The sequence below is a fragment of the Gadus chalcogrammus genome, chromosome 9, assembly GCF_026213295.1.
Source record: "Gadus chalcogrammus isolate NIFS_2021 chromosome 9, NIFS_Gcha_1.0, whole genome shotgun sequence".
In the NCBI taxonomy this organism is placed as follows: domain Eukaryota; kingdom Metazoa; phylum Chordata; class Actinopteri; order Gadiformes; family Gadidae; genus Gadus; species Gadus chalcogrammus.
The window spans coordinates 12,409,597-12,433,874 of record NC_079420.1 but is presented as its reverse complement, the minus strand read 5'-3'; the positions used below and the strand labels follow the sequence as shown (position 1 = coordinate 12,433,874).

At 49.6% G+C, this 24,278-nt stretch overlaps 1 protein-coding gene across 1 annotated transcript; it reads right to left on the bottom strand.

Moving 5' to 3' along the window:
- Window positions 1-1,670: 1,670 nt before the first annotated feature.
- Window positions 1,671-23,930, bottom strand: LOC130389669 (Golgi apparatus protein 1-like). Its single transcript, XM_056599552.1, has 26 exons — window positions 23,462-23,930; window positions 18,079-18,108; window positions 17,687-17,773; window positions 17,134-17,349; window positions 16,791-16,994; window positions 16,006-16,077; window positions 15,600-15,786; window positions 14,862-15,076; window positions 14,620-14,741; window positions 13,725-13,826; window positions 13,453-13,606; window positions 12,905-13,042; window positions 12,488-12,574; window positions 11,729-11,791; window positions 11,487-11,600; window positions 11,056-11,144; window positions 10,710-10,827; window positions 10,520-10,612; window positions 9,913-10,050; window positions 9,537-9,660; window positions 9,080-9,222; window positions 8,581-8,682; window positions 6,471-6,578; window positions 6,105-6,225; window positions 4,756-4,862; window positions 1,671-2,614 (listed from the first exon to the last, which is right to left on the bottom strand). Exons 1-26 carry the CDS (start codon window positions 23,891-23,893, stop codon window positions 2,447-2,449), a joined length of 3,534 nt encoding a protein of 1,177 aa, XP_056455527.1. The 5' UTR covers window positions 23,894-23,930; the 3' UTR covers window positions 1,671-2,446.
- Window positions 23,931-24,278: the final 348 nt, after the last annotated feature.

The following is a 24,278-nucleotide window of genomic DNA, read 5'->3' as shown; positions in this document are numbered from 1 at the left end:
TATTTAGCCTATCGATATTTGGATATGGAAAATGTGTCTGTATAGATTTGCAGGGGCTTTGCGGGGGTTCTGGGCAGGGGTTGCCAATTGTTGATATTTCCATATAGTGTTGTGCATGCTAGGGCTGGGCAACATACCGGTAGTAAGAGTTATACCTGTATATTTTTGAAAGACTTGGCAGTTGAGACAATACCACCATACCAGTATATTATACATTATTTTGATGTATGATGTTTGTTTTCAGGCGATATATTGAACCTACCCTCCCCCCAGGCTCAATATATCAATAGGCTGTATCGATTTTTAGATATTGAACCCCCAGGTTCAATATATATCGATAGGATACATCGATTTTTTTTTTAAAGTGATATATTAAACCTACCAGGTTCAATATACCGATAGGATACATACATACATATATACATCCATGCATACATACATATATATACACATATATATTATACATGTATATATATGTATAAAAGATATTGAACCTACCCCCCATGGTTCAATCTATCGATAGGCTGTATAGATTTTTTAAATCTATTTCTCTAAGCGATACATTGAACCTTCCCCCTAGGCTCAATATATATATATATAGGCTGTATATATATATTTTTTTAAAGCGATCTATATTGGACCTACACCCCCAGGCTCAATATATCGATAGTGTATATATTTTTATATTCATTTTTGTAAGCAATATATTGTACAGTCAATATCACAATCAGTCTCATAGTTATCCCGTGTTTTGGAACTATACAGGCTTACGTGAACCACGTGACCACCCCGCCAGCGAAAGTCAGAGTGCTGCAACTCTTCTTTCTCTGTGGCTCTGGCGTAGAGGCCCTGGAAAACAATATGGGTTAGGGTTAGTCAATAGTTTGGGTTAGGGTTAGACAATAGTATTGGTTGGACAATAACAAGGGTTGGGATTCAGTGGTGGTTAATCATGGTAGTTAAAGCTAATGTAGGTAGTTTAATAAAGACAAAACAACTTGGGAAAAACCAGCAGATTTTATTAAACATTTTATCATCTGTACACAAAGCAGCCCAGCAGCGTTACCATGACAACACCCCTGCGGGCCCAGCGAGGACAAACTAGACTATGGGATGGATCTGCTCACATACACACGGTGTAAGGCTGTAACAAAATGTGTTTCTGTATGTGTAATATATATATACGTGTGTGTGTGTGTGTGTGTGTGTGTGTGTGTGTGTGTGTGTGTGTGTGTGTGTGTGTGTGTGTGTGTGTGTGTGTGTGTGTGTGTGTGTGTGTGTGTGTGTGTGTGTGTGTGTGTGTGTGTGTGTGTGTGTGTGTTGCAGAGAGAAGACTTTGAACAGGCGCAGAGCAGAAGCTGTTTAGGTCTCCTGTGATTGGTTGAGCGGCTCCTTGTCAATCAAGTGGTTTCTAATAGTAGGAAATGTTCTCCGCTTTGGTTTCACATTCGTGACTCCAACTCCCACAATCCCTCTCTCTGGAGCAGCACAGCCAATCACATCAGATCTGTAAGACTTTCACCATTAGTAAACAAAATAAATAAGGCTATGACAGAAAAAACAATATATGTATGTATGTATATATACACACATATTTAAATATGTGTATATATATACACACACACACACACACACACACACACACATATGTATATATATATATATATATATATATATATATATATATATATGCATAAATACACATATACATAAATATATACACATATATATATTCAAAGATAGAAAAAGACAACAACAAATGTGCAATGATTCCAGTATCATTATTTTAAACAAAAATGTTCACATCTCATCTCTATGGTAACCGAACACTTGAAACATGGATGCTGTTGATTGCTTGCTCAGCCTTGATGCACCAATCAGAGCGGTCGTACCAGATCAGGCCAGCAGGGGTCACTGATGTCATCAGAGTGCGACAGTGAGCCGCTTCGCTTCCTTCGCATCGAGGCCCCGCCCCCTGACTGTTAGTCAACCAATCACAGCAGGAGGAGGTGTTATGTCACAGGGCCCTCGAGACCATGTAATACCACGGGGAGAGACACAGACACACACACACACACACACACACACACACACACACACACACACACACACACACACACACACACACACACACACACACACACACACACACACACACACACACACACACACACACACACACACACACACCTGATTGGAGGAATACCCTGGCGGGGAGGAGTTAATGTCCAATCACAACAGGAAACAAAGAGGAGAGGTAAGGAAGGGGCGTGGCTCTTGCAGGAAGAAGCGGGATTAGACCCAGGAGGCGGCCATAAACTGTTCCAATAAACAGCTTCAACATGGAGCCCCTCCCCTCAGTGAGTTCAGCCAGGTGGGGCGTGGCTTGTTGGAGGCAGGGGGTGTGGCTTGGTGGCAGTGGGAGGAGAGTGGGCGTGTCCCCACTCTACCTGTCCTTCAGCTCTTGCGTCAGTCTCTTGGTGATGCGGCCGCAGAGCAGACCCAAGACGAAGAGCAGGGCCACGCCCCCCCCGATGGACGCCAGCAGGTAGTTCTTGGACGGTGAAGTCATCACCTGCATGGCCAGGTCCGAGAAACCGTCAGCCGGCGCCACCTGGAGGTCAAAGGTGACGGGTCAGAGGTCATGGTGTCATGTTGCAGATGTTCACTCATGCCGCATATCACGGGAAAGGGATTGATCCACACGATTAGAGACTCAATCCCAACAGCTGGTACATCAACGCATAGGTCCGACCGCCAGAGAAATATAGACGAGGAAGCTGCTCTAGTACCAGGGAGCAGCACTCTAGATCACTCTCTAGTACCAGGGAGCAGCACTCTAGATCACTCTCTAGTACCAGGGAGAAGCACTCTAGATCACTCTCTAGTACCAGGGAGCAGCACTCTAGATCACTCTCTAGTACCAGGGAGCAGCACTCTAGATCACTCTCTAGTACCAGGGAGCAGCACTCTAGATCACTCTCTAGTACCAGGGAGCAGCACTCTAGATCACTCTCTAGTACCAGGGAGCAGCACTCTAGATCACTCTCTAGTACCAGGGAGCAGCACTCTAGATCACTCTCTAGTACCAGGGAGCAGCACTCTAGATCATTCTCTAGTACCAGGGAGCAGCACTCTAGATCATTCTCTAGTACCAGGGAGCAGCACTCTAGATCATTCTCTAGTAACAGGGAGCAGCACCCTAGATCACTCTCTAGTACCAGGGAGCAGCACTCTAGATCATTCTCTAGTACCAGGGAGCAGCACTCTAGATCATTCTCTAGTACCAGGGAGCAGCACTCTAGATCATTCTCTAGTACCAGGGAGCAGCACTCTAGATCATTCTCTAGTACCAGGGAGCAGCACTCTAGATCATTCTCTAGTACCAGGGAGCAGCACTCTAGATCATTCTCTAGTACCAGGGAGCAGCACTCTAGATCATTCTCTAGTACCAGGGAGCAGCACCCTAGATCACTCTCTAGTACCAGGGAGCAGCACTCTAGATCATTCTCTAGTACTAGGGAGCAGCACTCTAGATCACTCTCTAGTACTAGGGAGCAGCACTCTAGATCACTCTCTAGTACCAGGGAGCAGCACCCTAGATCACTCTCTAGTACCAGGGAGCAGCACTCTAGATCATTCTCTAGTACTAGGGAGCAGCACTCTAGATCATTCTCTAGTACTAGGGAGCAGCACTCTCCTATGCGATTGCGACCCGAGGATCAACTTTAAAATGAGGCGTAACCGGAGCGTTAATAAAAGCTACAGTGTGCAATCATTGCGGTCATTGGGATTAGATCATTGGGGTTAGATCATTGGGGTTAGATCATTGGGATTAGATCATTGGGGTTAGATCATTGGGGTTAGATCATTGGGATTAGATCATTGGGGTTAGATCATTGCAATTAGATCATTGGGGTTAGATCAGGGATGGGCAACTTGCGGCCCGCGACCCGCGACCCGCGACCCGCGACCCGCATGCCCACTCAGCCCGCACAAAAAAGAAAAAAAAAAAATTATAATAATAATAATAATTGATCGAGTTACAGAAAACTCGTTCAAGAAAGATGAGAAGAATTCATAGAATTCAAAATTCAAACCCATGCGTCTAGTTTGCTTAGAAGCGATATCAGTCATTAAAGATATCCACTTAAGTCGCCACTACAACTACTACAACTGCTTGTTGGGTTTGAGTTCATTGAGTTGTTGCACTTAATGTTGGGCCACTGTTTTCCAGTTTTTTGACTTCATTGAATGATGATGTATGTGAGCCCTTTGCACTGACAAAAATACTGACCATTCATGTGGCTGTTTGAGCATGGAAAACATGAAATTAATGTATGTTGGTTCAATTAACATACCGTACATAGGTTATGATTCTGGACGATTTTTTAGGTAGTGGCCATCGCCAAAATGCACCAGAATACAGGAAATCATCTACCAAATTCAAAATTATGTAGCTTCTCTCAGCTCACGTTTAGTTGAAGTGTGCAGTCATGTGGCCCTCCGATGGTTATGATAAAAAATGTGGCCCTCTTTATCATGAAAGTTGCCCATCCCTGGGTTAGATCATTGGGGTTAGATCATTGGGGTTAGATCATTGGGGTTAGATCATTGGGGTTAGATCATTGGGGTTAGATCATTGGGGTTAGATCATTGGGATTAGATCATTGGGGTTAGATCATTGGGGTTAGATCATTGGGGTTAGATCATTGGGGTTAGATCATTGGGGCTAGATCATTAGGATTAGATTACCTTTGCAGCGTAGCCCCACATATCGATGCGGTCCTGAAGCCTCTTCTTACACTCTGGCTGCAAACGGACTCGTTTGTCCTGCATGGAATCCAGCAGGCAGGACATCTCTGAAGACACACATCACAACACGTCTGTACCGGCTAGCTGGTGAGATGGCTCCCTAGCTAACGGTTGAGTTCCAACCGTCAAACAGTTAGCCAACACAAGCTGCTGGTGTTCAGCATACTTTAGCCCGCCTCGCCAACTTGTGCTCTGGGGACTCAAGCTACTACTGGAGCCAACAAACTATTACAGGGCCAAAATATTAGTTATATAACTTTTTGTTCAAACAGAAGTGTAAACCTTTCGTGTGAAAGGAAGCGGGTCAGAGAAATATAGATTGAGTCAGAGTGAGTTAGTGAATCAGAAAGAGTGATTCAGAGAGAGAGTGATTCAGAGAGAGTGAGTCAGAGAGAGAGTGGGTCAGAGAGAGAGTGGGTCAGAGAGAGAGTGGGTCAGAGAGAGAGTGGGTCAGAGAGAGAGTGGGTCAGAGAGAGAGTGGGTCAGAGAGAGAGTGGGTCAGAGAGAGAGTGGGTCAGAGAGAGAGTGGGTCAGAGAGAGAGTGGGTCAGAGAGAGTGGGTCAGAGAGAGAGTGGGTCAGAGAGAGTGGGTCAGAGAGAGAGTGGGTCAGAGAGAGAGTGGGTCAGAGAGAGAGTGGGTCAGAGAGAGTGGGTCAGAGAGAGAGTGGGTCAGAGAGAGAGTGGGTCAGAGAGAGAGGGTCAGAGAGAGTGGGTCAGAGAGAGAGTGGGTCAGAGAGAGAGTGGGTCAGAGAGAGTGGGTCAGAGAGAGAGTGGGTCAGAGAGAGAGTGGGTCAGAGAGAGAGTGGGTCAGAGAGAGAGTGGGTCAGAGAGAGTGGGTCAGAGAGAGAGTGGGTCAGAGAGAGAGTGGGTCAGAGAGAGAGTGGGTCAGAGAGAGAGTGGGTCAGAGAGAGAGTGGGTCAGAGAGAGAGTGGGTCAGAGAGAGAGTGGGTCAGAGAGAGAGTGGGTCAGAGAGAGAGTGGGTCAGAGAGAGAGTGGGTCAGAGAGAGAGTGGGTCAGAGAGAGAGTGGGTCAGAGAGAGAGTGGGTCAGAGAGAGAGTGGGTCAGAGAGAGAGTGGGTCAGAGAGAGAGTGGGTCAGAGAGAGAGTGGGTCAGAGAGAGAGTGGGTCAGAGAGAGAGTGGGTCAGAGAGAGTGGGTCAGAGAGAGAGTGGGTCAGAGAGAGAGTGGGTCAGAGAGAGTGGGTCAGAGAGAGAGTGGGTCAGAGAGAGAGTGGGTCAGAGAGAGAGTGGGTCAGAGAGAGTGGGTCAGAGTGCGTCAGAGGGGTGTCTCACGTCGTCCGTGGCCGGGCGGGATGGCAGCACACTGGTGTTTGATGTCGAGGGCGCAGGCCGTGTGGAGCACCGGGTCAACAAAGATGTCCGCCTTGCTCTCCTTCAGCATGTTCAGCACTTCCTGTAGCAGACAGGAAGTGTGTAAGCGTGGATCAGGTGGTGTTCCATGATTGACTGATGGGTGTGTGTGGGGGATTGTGTTTGGCTGATGGTTGCGTATGGAGGGTTGTGATTGGCTGATGGGTGCGTATGGAGGGTTGTGATTGGCTGATGGGTGCGTATGGAGGGTTGTGATCGGCTGATGGGTGCGTATGAAGGGTTGTGATTGGCTGATGGGTGCGTATGGAGGGTTGTGATTGGCCATACTTTTTTGCAGGCTTCTGGTTTGATCTTGAGGAGGTTGAACTTCAGACATTCCTCCACCTGACCGGTCTGCTCCTGGGCCGCGGCCTCCTCCGAGCACAGCCGCGCGATCTACACAAGATACATAACACACACTTTATATACACAACACACGTTAACAACACAACACACACTTTATGTACACAACTCATGTTAACAACGCAACACACCTTACATACACACACACACACACACACACACGTTACACACACACGCGTTATATAGACACCACACACGTTATATAGACACCACACACGTTATATAGACACCACACACGTTATAAACACACCACACACAACACACATTATACACACCACATCACAACACACACGTTATATACACCACAACACAACACACATTATCATACCACAACACACCACACACGTTATATACACCACCACACAACACACATAGTATACACACCACACCGCACACGTTATATACACCACAACACAACACATAATAATCATACCACAACACAACACACACGTTATATACACCACAACACAACACACATTATTCACACCACAACACACACGTTATATACACCACAACACAACACACACATTATATACACCATACCTGCAAACTCAAGTGCTGAAATAGGTGACAACCTAAACCGTTAGCTATTTTAACATGTAAACTACGCATTCTAGTGTATTAGTTAAGTTGTGAAAAATCCTTCAGTGTTAATATCTCATTTGCACCCAAGTAAAACAAAAAAAAGCAGGTGCCCCTTCTCATAGTTGTGTTTCAACAGAACAATTTAAATGTGAAAAGGTCAATCCACTATAACCAAACCAGTTTTAAAGACATTATTTCTGCTGCCACATGAGGGCGCTATACCAAACATGCACATTTAGGACAGGTAAACAGTAAATCCCATTTACCAAATTTGGCAATTTTCCGAATGTACTGTATATATGGTATTTACAAAAGTGGTAAGCGTACGTTCATATGTCTCTCGCGCACAACCGTTATGTTGGTCTGGACTTATATGATGTATGTAAGGGATAATGTTGTACAGAACGCCGGTCATTACCGGGAAAATAAGCCCCGACAGGGAGAACCGGACCCCGACGCGAAGCGGAGGTGTCTTGCTTCGCCCTGAAGGGTATTATTTTCGATAATGACCGGCAGCGTTCTATACATCATCTATACACAGCTTATTAAACGGGCCCTTGCCAAAATGAAACAATATCTTCACACGCGTGTGTAAGAAAGACGTGAATCAGGCAAAAGATATCCACTTTTTTTTACCGAACTTGACAGCGGTCAAGTTCGGTGCGCATAAAAGTACAGAGGGACCAATTGCAAACTACTGCAGCTGCTGATGCCATCGCTCTAAGTTAAAAAGCAGCCGCACCCACCTAAACCAATTGGAATAAGTGTATACATGTCGATTATAGTGGACTACACCACCTATTTTAATCCGCACAGAATTTTATTCCGATGTAGGCGTATATATGATAATTTTTTATTCCGATTGGGCTGTTCTTCCACTTCTAATCGGTTTAGAAGTGTCCACGTTAACGCAGCTAATGATGGGCTGTTTTAAAGTATACGTTTATCAAAACAAAATAACCCAGGCGCAGCCTCATTTTAAACTTTTTGTTTTCTTTCGGGAGTGACTGACGACTGAGCAATTCCACTCCAGGACTGGACCGATGGAGAAAAAAAACACACGCTGTGGTTTATCTTGATTATGATTGGTGGTCGTGGAACGCGAGTCATTTGGCCAAAGATTTTTTATTGTGAAGATAGCACACTTGTTTCTCGCTCATTATACAGTTGGTTATTACACAGTCTATGGTTGGTCGGTCGGTCCCCCCCCCACTAAAAAAAACCTCTTAGAATCACCACGATTCACGTAAATGACAGATTTTGAGTTAAAAACTGCGAATTTCGCCAAATGGTAACTAGATTGTAGGTATGATACACCCAACACACTCATATACACACCACACACGTTATATACACACAACACACTCATATACACACACCACACATGTATACAACACCAAGTTATATAAACACCACACAGTCACATACACACACTCATGATATGTCGTACCTCAGGGGTGCAGTGGATCTGCAGCTGAGGGTCCAGTCTGTAGTCCAGCGCCGACTCCTCCAGAATCACCCGGATCTGGTCCTCACAGTCCGGAGACAAGCGCTGCACACACAGTAGCAGTCAGCTAGCCATTTACAGAAGTAGTTATCTAGCACTATTCACACAGTAGCAGTCAGTTAGCCATTTACAGAAGTAGTTATCTAGCACTATTCACACAGTAGCAGTCAGTTAGCCATTTACAGAAGTAGTTATCTAGCACTATTCACACAGTAGCAGTCAGTTAGCCATTTACAGAAGTAGTTATCTAGCACTATTCACACAGTAGCAGTCAGTTAGCCATTTACAGTAGTAGTTATCTAGCACTATTCACACAGTAGCAGTCAGCTAGCCATTTACAGTAGTAGTTATCTAGCACTAATCACACAGTAGCAGCCAGCTAGCGCTACACAGCAGCAGTCAGACAACAGAGGTCCTCTCTGATTGGTCAGTCAGTGTTTACCTGGTCGGCGTACTTCAGCTTGAGGCAGGCGATCACCTGACCCTCCAGCTCACTGTCGCCGCCCCCTTTCTTCAGGATGCTCTGACAGAATTTGGGGATGTCCGCCTTACAGGACTTCTTCAGGACCGGGTTCAGCCTGTAGTCTACACACACACACACACACACACACACACACACACACACACACACACACACACACACACACACACACACACACACACACACACACACACACACACACACACACACACACACACACACACACACACACACACACACACGAGAGGGTGAGTACCTGTGTTCTGGGTGAGAGGGTGAGTACCTGTGTTCTGGGTGAGAGGGTGAGTACCTGTGTTCTGGGTGAGAGGGTGAGTACCTGTGTTCTGGGTGAGAGGGTGAGTACCTGTGTTCTGGGTGAGAGGGTGAGTACCTGTGTTCTGGGTGAGAGGGTGAGTACCTGTGTTCTGGGTGATCTGTCTCTTGGTGATCAGCTGTTTACACTTGGGGTCCATTAGCTCTGCGTTCTTGTTCTGCTTCAGACACTGAAGAACACTCTTCCCCTCCGAGTCCGTGCAGTACCGCTACACACACACACACACACCCCACACACCACACACACACACACACACACACACACACACACACACAAAGACACAGCGTTACCTCTCAACGATTCTCGAGGAACCTCGGTGCACTGTTCTCAAACTATTGATACAGATCTCTACAATCAATCAGTCTGACCGGGTCATGTGGCTGAGGGGCGTGTCTTACCAGGGTCATAGGACTGAGGGGCATGTCTTAACCTGGTCACGTGACCGAGGGGCGTGTCTTACCCGAATCATGTTCCTGCAGACCCTCATGAGCTGGTAGTCCAGCTCTGGGTCCATCATCTCCACCTCCTGCAGCCTGAAGACCCGCTGGTGACACTTCGGAGTCAGCTGCCGCTTCTTCTCTTTCAGACACTCCTTCACCTGCATACACACACACACACACACACTGAGCTCACCTGGAAACAGTCACACACTGAGCTCACCTGGAAACAGACACACACACTGAGCTCAACTGGACACACACACACACACAGAGCTCACCTGGACACACACACACTGAGCTCACCTGGACACACACTGAGCTCACCTCAAAACACACACTGAGCTCACCTCGACACACACACACTGAGCTCACCTCGTCACACACACACTGAGCTCACCTTGACACACAAACACACACTGAGCTCACCTCGACACACATTCAAGATGAGCTCACCTCGACACACACACACACACACACATACACACACACACACACACACACACGCACACAAGCTGAGCTCAAATCGACACACACACAAGCACACACACACAAAAAAACCTTTGCTCTAGTTCTTGACAGGCAGTGAGACAGGTAACGACAGACAGGCTCACAAACAGAAAGGCTTACCTGTGCACTGCCGAAAGCAACATTGGGACACAGTTTGTTGATGTCTTGTTTACACGACTCGTACAGTTCTGGTTCCAACCGGATATCCTCCGACTAGGAGAGAGAGACAGGGTGAATGTCCTGACCGACCACCAGGAGAGAGAGACAGAGCCCACCAGGAGAGAGAGACAGGCTGAAGGTCCTGACTAACCATCTCCAGCTCCTCCACACGGAGCTGCTTTCGACACTTGACTGAAACCTTCTGCTCCTTCGCATCCTGGAGGGTGTCGTTCCTCACTTGGGTGCTGAGGCAGAGCACCACATCCACCCTGAGAGAGAGAGGAGAGACAGAGACAGAGACAGAGACAGAGAGTATGATTTAGTTTGATGCTGCATGTTTCAAGGTGTTATGCATAGCTGGTTAGCTAGCCCTCTGGTTAGCTGGCCATCTTGTTAGCTAGCCCTCTGGTTAGCTGGCCCTCGGTTAGCTAGCCCTCTGGTTCTTTATCTAGAGGATGCTGTGGTTGCTCTGAGGTCTCCTTAGTCTCCAGCCTTACTTCTTCTTGATGTTGGGGCACAGTTTGAGCACATCCTCCTTGCAGGCCATCTTGAACTTGTAGGAGAAACGAAAGTCTTTGATTTGGATCTGGAGTAGAAAGGAACACATTCAACTCAAATTCGTATTTGACCTTTTTTGTATTTTGTTCATTTAAAAAACGAATAGAACACAGCTGAACACTTAACAGCTAAAAGATGGTTTCGTCCGAGTCCTACCCAAACGTTGCAGATGGCCAACGGTTGGGCCGGTGTGTAACAGCATTAAAGTCTAACCCTTGTGGGACTACTGCACACCACTCTAAAGCCTAACCCTAACTCTGAAGCCTAACCCTAAACCCTAACGCCTAACCCTAAAGCCTAACCCTAACTCTAAAGCCTAACCCTAACCCTAAAGCCTAACCCTCTGGATAGGAGCAGCGCTCTGACTGACCAGCTGGAAGTGAGTGACGCCCACAGCACACTTCTCATTCATCTCCTTCTGGTGTTTGTTCTGCACCAGACACTCCATCAGATCCCCCGAGTCCTGCTGGGTATCTGCCACCTCCTGAGGAGACAGACGGACAGACAGGCGGACACAAAGAGTAAGACACAGAGGGCAAGACAGACAGACAGACAAACACACACACACACACACACACGCATACACACACAGACAGAGAGAGAGAGACCTACGTGGCAGTAGGCGTGTATGACCGGCTCACAGGCCCTCATCAGCAGAGCTTCAATCTGGATGTCCTGCAGAAAACGTGGAGTATGTCTTAGATTAGCATCGTCTGAAGGTCAGCTGGTTAGTTTGACCTGGTGAATTAGTTTCCTCTACTGGTACCCAGCCGTCAGCTGGAGGTCCTGTTCTCATCTACTCTACTGGTAGTCCCACCAATCAGACTTTGGATTCATTTCTAAAGTCCTTTCTTTCTCTGTGGGATCTGTCAGCACAGAATTGGCCAACAGAAAACATTAAGTGAAGAAAATACACAATTTAAAATATTCAAACACGTCATCTACTCTCTCTACTCGCAAACAAGCTTTCTTCTGTGGATACGAAACCCTGGCAGCTGTTGGTGTCTGGTCCAGGCTCTGAGCCTCTCCCCCCTAGAAGTCCTGCTTATTAGGACTTCTGGGCCAGAGGTTCTGCTGTAACCCAGTAGGACTGCTGGACCAGAGGTTCTGCTGTAACCCAGTAGGACTGCTGGACCAGAGGTTCTGCTGTAACCCAGTAGGACTGCTGGACCAGAGGTTCTGCTGTAACTCAGTAGGACTGCTGGACCAGAGGTTCTGCTGTAACCCAGTAGGACTGCTGGACCAGAGGTTCTGCTGTAACACAGTAGGACTTCTGGACCAGAGGTTCTGCTGTAACACAGTAGGACTTCTGGACCAGAGGTTCTGCTGTAACACAGTAGGACTGCTGGAACGAGAGTCTGAGAGTTGTACCTCCGACTCCAGCTCGGTCAGGTCTCCCACTGTGTCTCGACACTCTGCCACAAGGTCCTCCAGGTGGTCCTGAAGACAGTCCAGCTCCTGCAAGAGCCACAGTTGTGCTGTCAATTAAAACGCCAGCCGTCAATCAATCCTGTAAACCACATCTAACAGGCCTTTTGACCAACAAACCTGTCAATCATGTAGGGGTGAATGAATGGATGGAGGCGAGGTAGGGAAGGAGGGAGGAGGTCAGGGAGGAGGTCAGAGGTCAAGGAGTAGGTCAGGGAGGAGGTCAGAGGTCAGGGAGGAGGTCAGAGGTCAGGGAGGAGGTCAGGGAGGAGATCAGAGGTCAGGGAGGAGGTCAGGGGTCGGGGAGGAGGTCAGGGGTCAGGGAGGAGGTCAGGCAGTAGAGTCAAGCAGGGGTCTGACCTGTCCGGCGTTGATCTTCTCGCTGCACCACTTGCCGAGGTCGGTCATGCAGCGCGTCTGGAGCTCCGGGTCCAGCCTCACGTCCAGCGCTCGCTGACGGAGGATCCTCTGCACCTCCACCTTACAGTCCCTGGAGAGCTGAGGAGGAGCAGGAGGTCAGGAGAGAGAGGGTGGGGAGGGGTTTGGTATGAGGAGAGGAGGGGGACGGGGAGGGGTTTGGTATGAGGAGAGAGGAGCACGGGGAGGGGTTTGGTATGAGGAGAGAGGAGGACGGGGAGGGGTTTGGTATGAGGAGAGAGGAGCAAGTAAAGCTCAAGTTTAAAACTGTAAAAACTGGTTGAAAGATGTGAGTGACATTGATGAAGGATCAACATCAGAAGGAACTCTAGGGCGGATGAGGAGGCTGATGGGTCCTGGGGCTAGGGTTAGGGTAATGGGGTTAGGGGTCATGGGGTTAGGATTAGGGTTCCGGGGTTAGGGTCCTGGGGTTAGGGTAAGGGTTAGGGTCATGGGTCCTGGGGTAAGGGGTCTTGGGGTTAGGGTCCTACCCTCCGGCCTTGGTCCACGGAGCGGTTGGCATGGCGATAGAGGCAGGAGAACACGGCTCCCGGGGGCATTATCTCGCTGGTGTCGTTCCAGCCGGGGGTGTGGCACAGCCGGGAGGCGTCACCCTGGCACTTCTTATAAAGGACGGGGTCAAGCCTAAGACACACAGTTAACAAAGTTACAGGACGGGGTCAAGCCTAACGACATACAGTTAACGAGTTACAGGACTGACTAGGCTGATTAGGGCTAACGAGATAGAGGGTAGCTAACGTACTTCCAGTCACGCGCGATGAAGTACTGCAGCTCCAGCAGGCGGCTCTCACAGTCCTCCACCATCTTGTCCGTGTACAGATGCTCCATGAGGCAGGACAGGATCCTGAGGACAGCACACCCATTGGGTCATCCCGTGTGTACAGCTCTCTACACTCTGTGTGTAGAGAGCTGTGTGTGTACACTGTGTGTAGAGCAGTGTGTGTAGAACAGTGTGTGTGGAGCAGTGTGTCTAGCAGTGTGTGTAGAGTGAGTAGAGCAGTGTGTGTAGAACAGTGTGTGTGGAGCAGTGTGTCTAGCAGTGTGTGTATAGTGAGTAGAACAGTGTGTGTGGAGCAGTGTGTCTAGCAGTGTGTGTAGAGTGAGTAGAGCAGTGTGTGTGGAGCAGGGTGTGTAGCAATATGGGTGTAGAGCAGGGTGTGTAGAGTGAGTAGAGCAGTGTGAGTAGAACAGTGTGTGTGGAGCAGTGTGTCTAGCAGTGTGTGTAGAGTGAGTAGAGCAGTGTGTGTGGAGCAGGGTGTGTAGCAATATGGGTGTAGAGCAGGGTGTGTAGAGCAGTGTGTGGCACTGTGTGTGTAGAGCAGTGTGTGTGTAGAGCAGTGTGTGTGTAGAGCAGTGTGTGTGGAGCAGTGTGTGTAGAGCAGTGTGTGTAGAGCAGTGTGTGTAGAGCAGTGTGTGTGTAGAGCAGTTTGTGTGTAGAGCAGTATGTGTGTGGAGCAGTATGTGTGTGGAGCAGTGTGTGTGTAGAGCAGTGTGTGTAGAGCAGTGTGTGTGTAGAGCAGTGTGTGTAGAGCAGTGTGTGTAGAGCAGTGTGTGTAGAGCAGTGTGTGTAGAGCAGTGTGTGTGTAGAGCAGTGTGTGTGTAGAGCAGTGTGTGTGTAGAGCAGTGTGTGGACCTACATGGGGTCTCCGTTGCGGATGTGCTTGCAGGCGGTCTGGATGACGGACTCACAGGCCTCGTTGAGGGCCCGGTCGATGCGGTAGTCGGCCCCGGGGTCCGCCTCCTGGATCAGGGTCTGGAGCTGGGGGGGGGACGGACGGGGACAGAGGGATCATATCTACAGAGCCTCCACACGGGGTTCAACCCTAGACCACCTCTAGGTGACGCTAGGTCACGGCGCGCCGATGGGCGTGGTACTCACAGCCTTCTGGCACTGCTTGTCGATGGCGGCCTGGTCGCCGCGGCCCACCTTCATCAGGCAGTGCAGCGTGCGCCCCTTCCTGTGCAGCCCCGAGCAGTGGGCCTCGATCTCCCCGCGGCAGTGGAGCACGATCTCCGGGCTCAGAGAGAAGTCCTCCATCAGCATCCGGCGGTAGTCCAGCATCTCCCCCTGGCACTCGCCGCTGACCGTCCGCCCTGGAAGAGGTCCACAGCTGATCACCAGTGCAAACAAGGACCGGCCGGTACCCACCGGTACCCACTGGTACCCCCAGGACGCCCCAGGACCCAGCTGTATTCCTCCCCTGTGCTCCGTGTTCAGCCTCATCAGACGATGTCTCTCTCTCATCTTGACGCTGAACAACTACGCTAAAGCGAGGAGAGCAAAACTGTGATCTGTCAATCTATCGAGATCTATCAATCTATTAATCTATGAATAGAGATCGATAGATATCGATCTATTGATCTCTAGATAAAATCCAGCATTTCGCTCCTCCTTCCTGACTGAACTATGCTGAACTAGAGAGTGTGTGTCTGTGTGCTTGTCTCTGTGTGCGTGCGGGCCTACGTGTGCTCGTGTGTCTATGTGTGCTCGCGTGCTTGTCTCTGTGTGTGCATGCGTGTCTGTGTGCGTTTCTCTCTGTGCATGTGTGTGTGTGCTCGCCTCTGTGTGCCTGCCTCTGTGCGTGTGCATATCTGCGTGCGTGTGTGTGTCCCCTACCCCTGTGGACCGAGGACTCCAGGCAGAGCAGCAGGTAGGACAGCCGGGCCTCGCGGGCACGGGCGCGCGGCGTCTCCACGCTGCAGTGCTGCTTCTTGAGGTCGGCCCTGCAGGCCCGCGCCAGAGAGTAGCTCACCTTGTAGTCCTGAGAGATCAGCTTCTGACGGGTGGTCAGGGCCTCTCGGCACTACACACACACACACACACACACACACACAACCACACACACACACACAGAATCATTGCTGGAGGCTCTGCGTTCGGAGCACAATGAAGATGTATCACCTGCTAGTCTGCCTTGATACAAGTACACACTACGACAATACACACTACCACGATACACACTACCACGATACACACTACCACGATACACACTACCACAGCACACACACTTATACTCTCTTACCCGCTCAGACATCGCTTCCTCAAACTTGTGGTTGAAGAGACACTTGTAGACCCTCCCCTCTCCAGCTGGGGTCTGCAACACACATACACACACACACAAATTGGAGGAGGAAGAGGGAGAGAGGAGATGATGAAGTTAAAGGAAAATTCCGGTATTTTGAAGATTGAGCCCCCTCTCTGGTTTGTCTAGGATGAAATAGAGTGGTTAACGCCGAAATTTTGGCTATTGATCCTGTCTCGAGTATTTGGCTAATTTCGAATCACCCCTAGCTGCTTCACAATGGCTGGCTATGGGCATTCAAAAACACCCCTAAACGTTTGTTTTCAGAAATGTGAAACTTATCGAGTGGTTAGTGGTGTTCGTTGATGTTCCTAATCAAGTATCGTAGCGAAATACACTTTCTGTCGTGTTTTATTTGGCATTATGTAAATCTGCATTTTGTAAACGAAACGGAAACCGGACCGGAACCGAAATGGAAGTAGTCTTTTCGCTCGGTTCTAGCCCTACTGTTGATACGGAGAACCGAGCGAAAGACTACAACCAGCCCCCCTTTCCGTTTCCAGTTCCGGTCCGGTTTCCGTTTCATTCACACAATGCGATTCGAAATTGGCCAAATACTCGAGACACGACCAATAATCTAAATTTCGGTGTTAACCACTCTATTTCATCTTAGACAAACCAGAAAGGGGGCTCAATGTTAAAAATACCGGAATTGTCTTTTAAGGAGAAGGAGATGAAAGGGGAGGAGGAGGAGGAGGAGGGAGAGGAGCTGCAGTAGGACTCACGTTCTCACAGAAGCGCTCGCGGTCGTCCCTGCAGGAGAAGTAGAGGTAGCGGTCGAGGTGGAAGTCATCGGAGGAGAGCTCGGCCACGCGGAGGATGGCCTTCTTACAGTCCTCCCTGATGGGGGCGACCCCCACTCCCCCCTCTGCCTCCTGCACCACCCCCTTCTCCAGGCACTCGATCACCTCGCCCTGGGAGTGGAGGTCCTAGGACACAGAGAGAGAGAGAGAGATGAGCATGGTGCACACACAGATATATTACAGTAAATCTAGAATAATACAGTACATTCTAGTCATAGTGACTAGTACTATGACTAGTCCTAGTAATTGTACTAGTTAGCAGTACCTTCTCTCCCGTGTTGATGCTGCCACAGTGCAGGCTGTTGATGTCGTCGCGACACTTGTTCATGAAGCCGCAGATGAGGTGGTAGTCGCTGAACACGATGCTGGTCATCTTGGTGATGTACTGGTTGCACTGGTACTCGCTGATGTTTCCACGGTGATCCACCAGACAGGACACCAGGTAGCCCTTCCCTCGCTCTTCTGCAGCACACTCCTTGATCTGCGGGCGACGGAGCGTCAGAGTACCATAGCTCAGGGCGCCAGGGTACCATAGCTCAGGGCGCTAGGGTACCATAGCTCAGGGCGCCAGGGTACCATAGCTCAGGGCGCTAGGGTACCATAGCTCAGGGCGCCAGGGTACCATAGCTCAGGGCGCTTTTACTTGAATTTTCTAATGCACTTAATTATTATTTAATAATAAGTTATTACGGAGAATTGGAGTCGACTCAGAACATGATTCACTATTCCAATGTGAGGGTGCAGCCCTGATGTATGAAATGCTCCACCCAACTTTTTTGGGGGGAACCATTCAGAAGATGGCTGTGTGGGGGTCTGACCTCTGAAATGGTGGTCTTGCAGACCTCGACGGCCACCGACTCGAACTTGGGATCAGTGGTGAGGTTCAGCTTGTAATTCCAGAGCAGCTGCAGGAGATAACATGCGATGAAGACAAGCGAAAAGAAACCGCTAGCAGGCTACAACTACAGAAACCGCTAGTAGGTTACCGCTAGAGAAACCGCTTACAGACTACTGCTAGAGAAGTCTGTTAGCATTGATTAATACACAGCTTAAATATTAGCCATTAGCATGGAGCAACACATGGCTAGCAGGGTGCATTCTGGCATATTGCCGAGCAGAGTGCATGCTGGGATACCGTCTGGGCTAGCAGAGAGCATGCTGGGATACCGTCTCAGCTAGAATAATGCATGCTGAGAGATGAAATACTCACATGGTTGCAGTCAGCAGCGATCTCAGTTTCCTGGTGGTTAGAGGAGCAGAGGAGGATATGAGAGAGCGCCACATTAACCACAGCCTACAGCCACCGTTTACTTCTGACTGAAGAGGTCTGGAACCCCTACCTGCTCCTTAATGACTGGAGACCAGCCATTAAGGAACAGGTAGGGGTTAGATAGTACAGAGACAGGCCATTAAGGAGCAGGTAGGGGTTAGACAGTACAGAGACAGGCCATTAAGGAGCAGGTAGGGGTTAGACAGTACATAGGTAGGCCATTAAGGAGCAGGTAGGGGTTAGACAGTACAGAGACAGGTCATTAAGGAGCAGGTAGGGGTTAGACCAGGGGTACTCAAGTAGAAATGATGAGGGGCCACAAAACATTTTTTCAGTGACTCAAGGGGCCGGTCGGTATACGTGTGACTGAGGCCGATATATGCTCTGTTTTAGACGTAACGCGTAAGCACGTAAGATACATAACCCCCCCTTGCGCATTAAAATATCCCCCCTTACGTGCTTAAGTGCGTCGGCCAAAATTCCTGACTATGCGACTGAAACACTACGGCCCTACGCAGCTCGCAAAGACTGTGATTGGCCAGCTAACCACATCCTTTCAGGAGTCTCACATTTCCGGTTTTACAGCATAATAGCGCCATTTTTAAAAGGCCGTGACAGAAGCGAATGAAGAATTTTGAAGAAGGAGAAGAAGAAAACACAAGAACGAATTATGATAATTATAAATATAAACAAGCCAGCGATTTCCACTTCCACGCCCACAGATTCGTTCGTTGCTCCCCCTACTGTTCTGGCGGAGAATCCCCTTGCAACACGCGCAATCCTTTAGGAACCTTAAAGGAACCGTAAATCAAAACTTGTCTAAAACAAGTCCCTTGTGTAAATTACGTGCTTACGTCTCTGCGTCTAAAACGACCCTAAATCGGTCTTGACTGCTGCTGAGATGGACTGTCTGCCTCGAGTTTGGGAGGGCTGGAGCGGTCTGTGGGCTGGAGTGCTATCTGTTTATCGTTGCAACCCCCAGCCTCGTATTGAGATTGCGGCGCGCGGTTTCAAAATAAGAGCGCCCCGCACGATTATTATTTTTTTTTAATAATTAAAAAAACTTTTCAAAACAGCTCGAGGGCCATTAATAGACACCCCGCGGGCCACAAAAGGCCCGCGGGCCGCTACTTGAGTATGACTGGGTTAGACAATACAGAGAAAGGTCATTAAGGTGCAGGTTGGGGTTAGACAGTACAGAGACAGGTCATGAAGGAGCAAGTAGGGGTTAGACAGTACAGAGACAGGTCATTAAGGTGCAGGTAGGGGTTAGACAGTACAGAGACAGGTCATTAAGGAGAAGGCAGGGGTTAGACAGTACAGAGAAAGGTCATTCAGGCGCAGTAAATGGTTAGACAGTAGGGCCGTTTGTAACAGTAAGACTACATAAATGTAACCGTTCCTTAACATATTGTTAAATTACTGTCTTTGCATTTGATTATTGTTTATTCATGTGTCCAAGTATTGTACATGCAATAACATACATTTGTACTGTGTTATTATAACATCGTTATACCATCGTTATAAAATCGATAATTGCGTCTCCTCGGCCAGCTGTAGGGTAAGATTGCCGGATGGTTCTTACCCTAACACCCTGTGACGGTGTTTCTTGACAAACTGACATTCAAAAAAGTCTGTATCTTGGGGTATACCTGCTCACACACATTAATTATGCACTGATTCAGAAATGCCCCCTCTGAAGACCACTTTGAAGCTTTGCGATTTCTTCAGCCACAATAAATCTAGCTTTCACTACTGTATCATTTTGGGCTGTAGCTTTCGTAAACATATGATGATGCTGTGATTGCAGTCTGCCTTTTAATTCTTGGACAATTTTATGTTTTCTTGGAGGCTACATTTAGCATACTTGACTCTAGGGCTGTCCGCTGAAAGTCTAAGATTCGAATCATCAGTCAGGAAACCCAGCAGTCGACTCAGAGGATCTGAGTCGACTGCGGGGTTTCCCGACGTCTTCCTTTATTTTTTTATAATACTGTTACTATAAATTGCAAACTGCGCGTACAGATGCCACCGCAGGCTTAATATTCCCCATTTGCATCGTAGCTCTTATGATAATAATAAAGAGAAGCTTTATTTAGACACTGTCCATGTCACTGTGGCGATTGATTCATTGTAACTTTGTTTGCTAGACAGAATCGGCCGTCTCCCCTTACATTATTGTTACATTTTCTCTAGGAGCGCAGTCAGTGTGACGACACAGCACTGTGTATTCCTCCCTGCCCTCAGAGACACCACCCTGCCCGAGGAGACACCACCCTGTCCTCAGAGACACCATCCTGCCCTCAGAGACACCATCCTGCCCGAGGAGACACCATCCTGCCTGAGGAGACACCATCCTGCCCGAGGAGACACCATCCTGCCCGAGGAGACACCATCCTGCCCGAGGAGACACCACCCTGCCCTCAGAGACACCACCCCGCCCTCAGACACCATCCTGCCCTCAGAGACACCATCCTGCCCGAGGAGACACCACCCTGCCTCAGGAGACACCACCCTGTCCTCAGAGACACCACCCTGCCCGAGGAGACACCACCCTGCCCGAGGAGACACCATCCTGCCCTCAGAGACACCACCCTGCCCGAGGAGACACCACCCTGCCCTCAGAGAAACCATCCTGCCCTCAGAGACACCACCCTGCCCGAGGTGACACCACCCTGCCCGGGAGACACCATCCTGCCCGAGGAGACACCATCCTGCCTGAGGAGACACCATCCTGCCTGAGGAGACACCATACTCCCTGATCTGGAGAGGAGGATGGTGGTGATTTTTTATCCCCATCATTGCCCTGTGGTGGTTCCTTAGCAGCCGTCGCTCAATTAGCGCACACAAGAACACTAATGACCACGACAGCTTCAAAGCTTAAATCACAAACATATAGACCAAATCACGCGTGATTTTCACAATTGAAAAGCAGAGCATCTTTAACTCGCCCTTCCCAGAATATTCCATCCAACACAAACACACACGGCCACAAGGAGGAATGTTGTGGAGCAGCGGCAGCAGGGCGGCGACCGGTTATAATGCCATGGTCTGAAGACCAGCAGCCCTCACCGCCTGCAGGGAGATACAGCCTCCAGGAGCTAGACCCGACCCAGCCTCCAGCCAGGAGCTGGGGTAGACCCAACCCAGCCTCCAGCCAGGAGCTGGGGTAGACCCAACCCAGCCTCCAGCCAGGAGCTGGGGTAGACCCAACCCAGCCTCCAGCCAGGAGCTGGGGCAGAGCCGACCCAGCCTCCAGCCAGGAGCTTGGGTGTGTTAGACCAGTCAGACTGGTTAGATCAGACCACTTCTAAAGTCGCTTTGTCTAAACGGTTCCCATACAAAACCTATGACATATTTTTGCGGTTTGCTTCTCATTGTACGCCCTTGACCGTATCCCCTAGCCTCCTTCCCCTCTACCTCTTCCATTGAGTCCTAGGTCCTAGTCTCCCCCAGCCTATAGACCCAGCTCCTATACCTAGTTTCTTTCCCCAACGCCAAGCTCCTAGCCCTAGCTCCTAAAAACCCAATTCGTGGTTCCTATCTCCTAACCCCAACTCCCGTAACTCCTAGCACCAGGTACCTCACAGCATCAAGAGAACTGGAGGATGATGATGAACGTTGATGAATAAGTTCTGTGAATCAGATGTTATTCTACCACAGCCTTGTTACTAACTTGATCCTGATTGATCAATAACATGAGACTCGTGTGCCTGTCGCGTTCCAAATCAATGCAGAAGAATAAAAAAGAATGAGGACGAATGTTTTAGCTCCGGCTGATCAAGTCGAGAAGACCGCTGAAGGTAACTGATCCTCCGTCTATTTTATCATTGTTGGCAACAGGGGGTAAAAGTGGAATAAATCAAGACGTCTATTATTAGAAACACCTTAATACTGGTGATGAGGCCGAGAGGAGAACAGCTCACCATCGCCCACAAGGCAGGCTCACTGCTTCAAGGACCCCTCTTGGAGGAGGTCTGGAGGAATCCTCTAGAGGGGGGAGGAGTCCAATTGTCCTACCACCCTCCTCCAGAGGGACTCCGCCCTCCTCTAGAAGGACTCCTCCCTCCTCCAGAGGAATCCTGCCTCCTCTAGAAGGACACCTCCCTCCACCAGAAGGACTCCGCCCTCCTCTAGAAGGACTCCGCCCTCCTCTAGAAGGACTCCGCCCTCCTCTAGAAGGACTCCTGCCTCCTCTAGAAGGACACCTCCCTCCACCAGAAGGACTCCGCCCTCCACCAGAAGGACTCCTCCCTCCTCTAGAAGGACTCCTCCCTCCTCCAGAAGGACTCCTCCCTCCTCCAGAAGGACTCCTCCCTCCTCTAGAAGGACGCCTCCCTCCTCTAGAAGGACGCCTCCCTCCTCTAGAAGGACACCTCCCTCCTCTAGAAGGACACCTCCCTCCACCAAAAGGACTCCTCCCTCCTCTAGAAGGACTCCTCCCTCCTCCAGAAGGACTCCTCCCTCCTCCAGAAGGACTCCTCCCTCCTCTAGAAGGACTCCTCCCTCCTCTAGAAGGACTCCTCCCTCCTCCAGAAGGACTCCTCCCTCCTCCAGAAGGACTCCTCCCTCCTCTAGAAGGACGCCTCCCTCCTTTAGAAGGACGCCTCCCTCCTCTAGAAGGACGCCTCCCTCCTCCAGAAGGATGCCTACAGGTCGAACTGTGGACATGGAAGTCCACATCCTCCATTTTAAGATCATCCCCTAAACGTTTAACCCTCCTGACCCCAATGACAGGGTACAGCCCAGAACATAACAGGGTCTTCCTGCCACCACGTCACTGAAAGGTACGTGGTCAGCTCTCAGCTGACCAAAGGTGCTCCAAGTTATTCTGAGTATCGTAATGCCAAGGAGAAGGAAGGCGTCCAGTAGACTTCCTCCACTTGCGGAATGCATCCTCAACACTGTCGTTATAGGGTGTCAGTTCGATCGTCTATAGCGGGGATAACCTTAACCGCTGATCAGGAAGTCCCTTCATTCTGCTCAGCGTCTCCAATACCAGATCCCCATAAGTCGCTTTGGAAAGAAATAGTTAAGTTTATAGTAAAGTTTCCCCACCTAATGATCGCTCCAGTTCCTTACTTTAAAACCAGTTGGACCTTTACAGACGAGTGAAGAGAGACGAGAACCAGCCAGACCCATAACGAGGATTCCGGTATATATCTACTCCTTGAGTGAACCAACCGTTTACTGTCCACTGTGTGATACAACTCTAAAATCAGGTTTAGTGGTCGCCCAGACTTAATGCCTCGTGATGAAGCGGTCACTGTTTATATCCTAGTAATGACAGGACCGGACCCGGAGACAGACCGGTCCTCCTCACCTCTTTGCGGTCCTGGAGACACTCAAGCACGGCCAGGTTGTTGTTCCACGAGTGTTTGGGGCAGAGCCGGCTCAGGTCGTCCCGACAGGCGGCCTCCTCGGCCAGCTTCCAGGGAGCGGAGCGCCGCCGGGGAGCCGAGGCCCCGACTACCAGGCTCCGGTCAGCCTCCACCGGGCCGCCTGGTCTCACCGGGCCGCCGACCCCGACTACCGGGCTCCGGTCAGCCTCCGCCGGGCCGCCCTGTCTCACTGGGCCGCCGGCCCCGACTACCGGGCTCCGGTCAGCCTCCCCCACGGCACCCGGTCTCACCGGCGGGTTGATAACGTCTTTACCGACGGCCTTGAAGCCCCCGTTGTCCCCGCGAATCAAACACACATTCGATGCGATGAACGCGAAGAGCAGGAGAAAGGGAACACGTACACACTCCGCCATCTTCAGAAGAGCTCCTAGCTGAGGAGGAGGAAGAGGACGTGACGTCACCATAGAGCTACAGCATAGAGCTAGAGCTACAGCATAGAGCTACAGCTGGTAGAATGTACCTCCTAATCTAGTGGGACATTTCTACACTAAGAAATAGAAAACTACACTAACTGCCACACGTCAACTAGCGTATTTTTATATTTTATTTGGATTGTATTTTGTTCATTTAAAAGTCCAGAGCCTAGGACCCCTGGATTTAAGAACTGATCTGGAAGCAGCGTCACAGGAAGGTTCTGGGTTCCACCCCCCAGTGTCACAGGAAGGTTCTGGGTTCTACCCCCCAGTGTCACAGGAAGGTTCTGGGTTCCACCCCCCAGTGTCACAGGAAGGTTCTGGG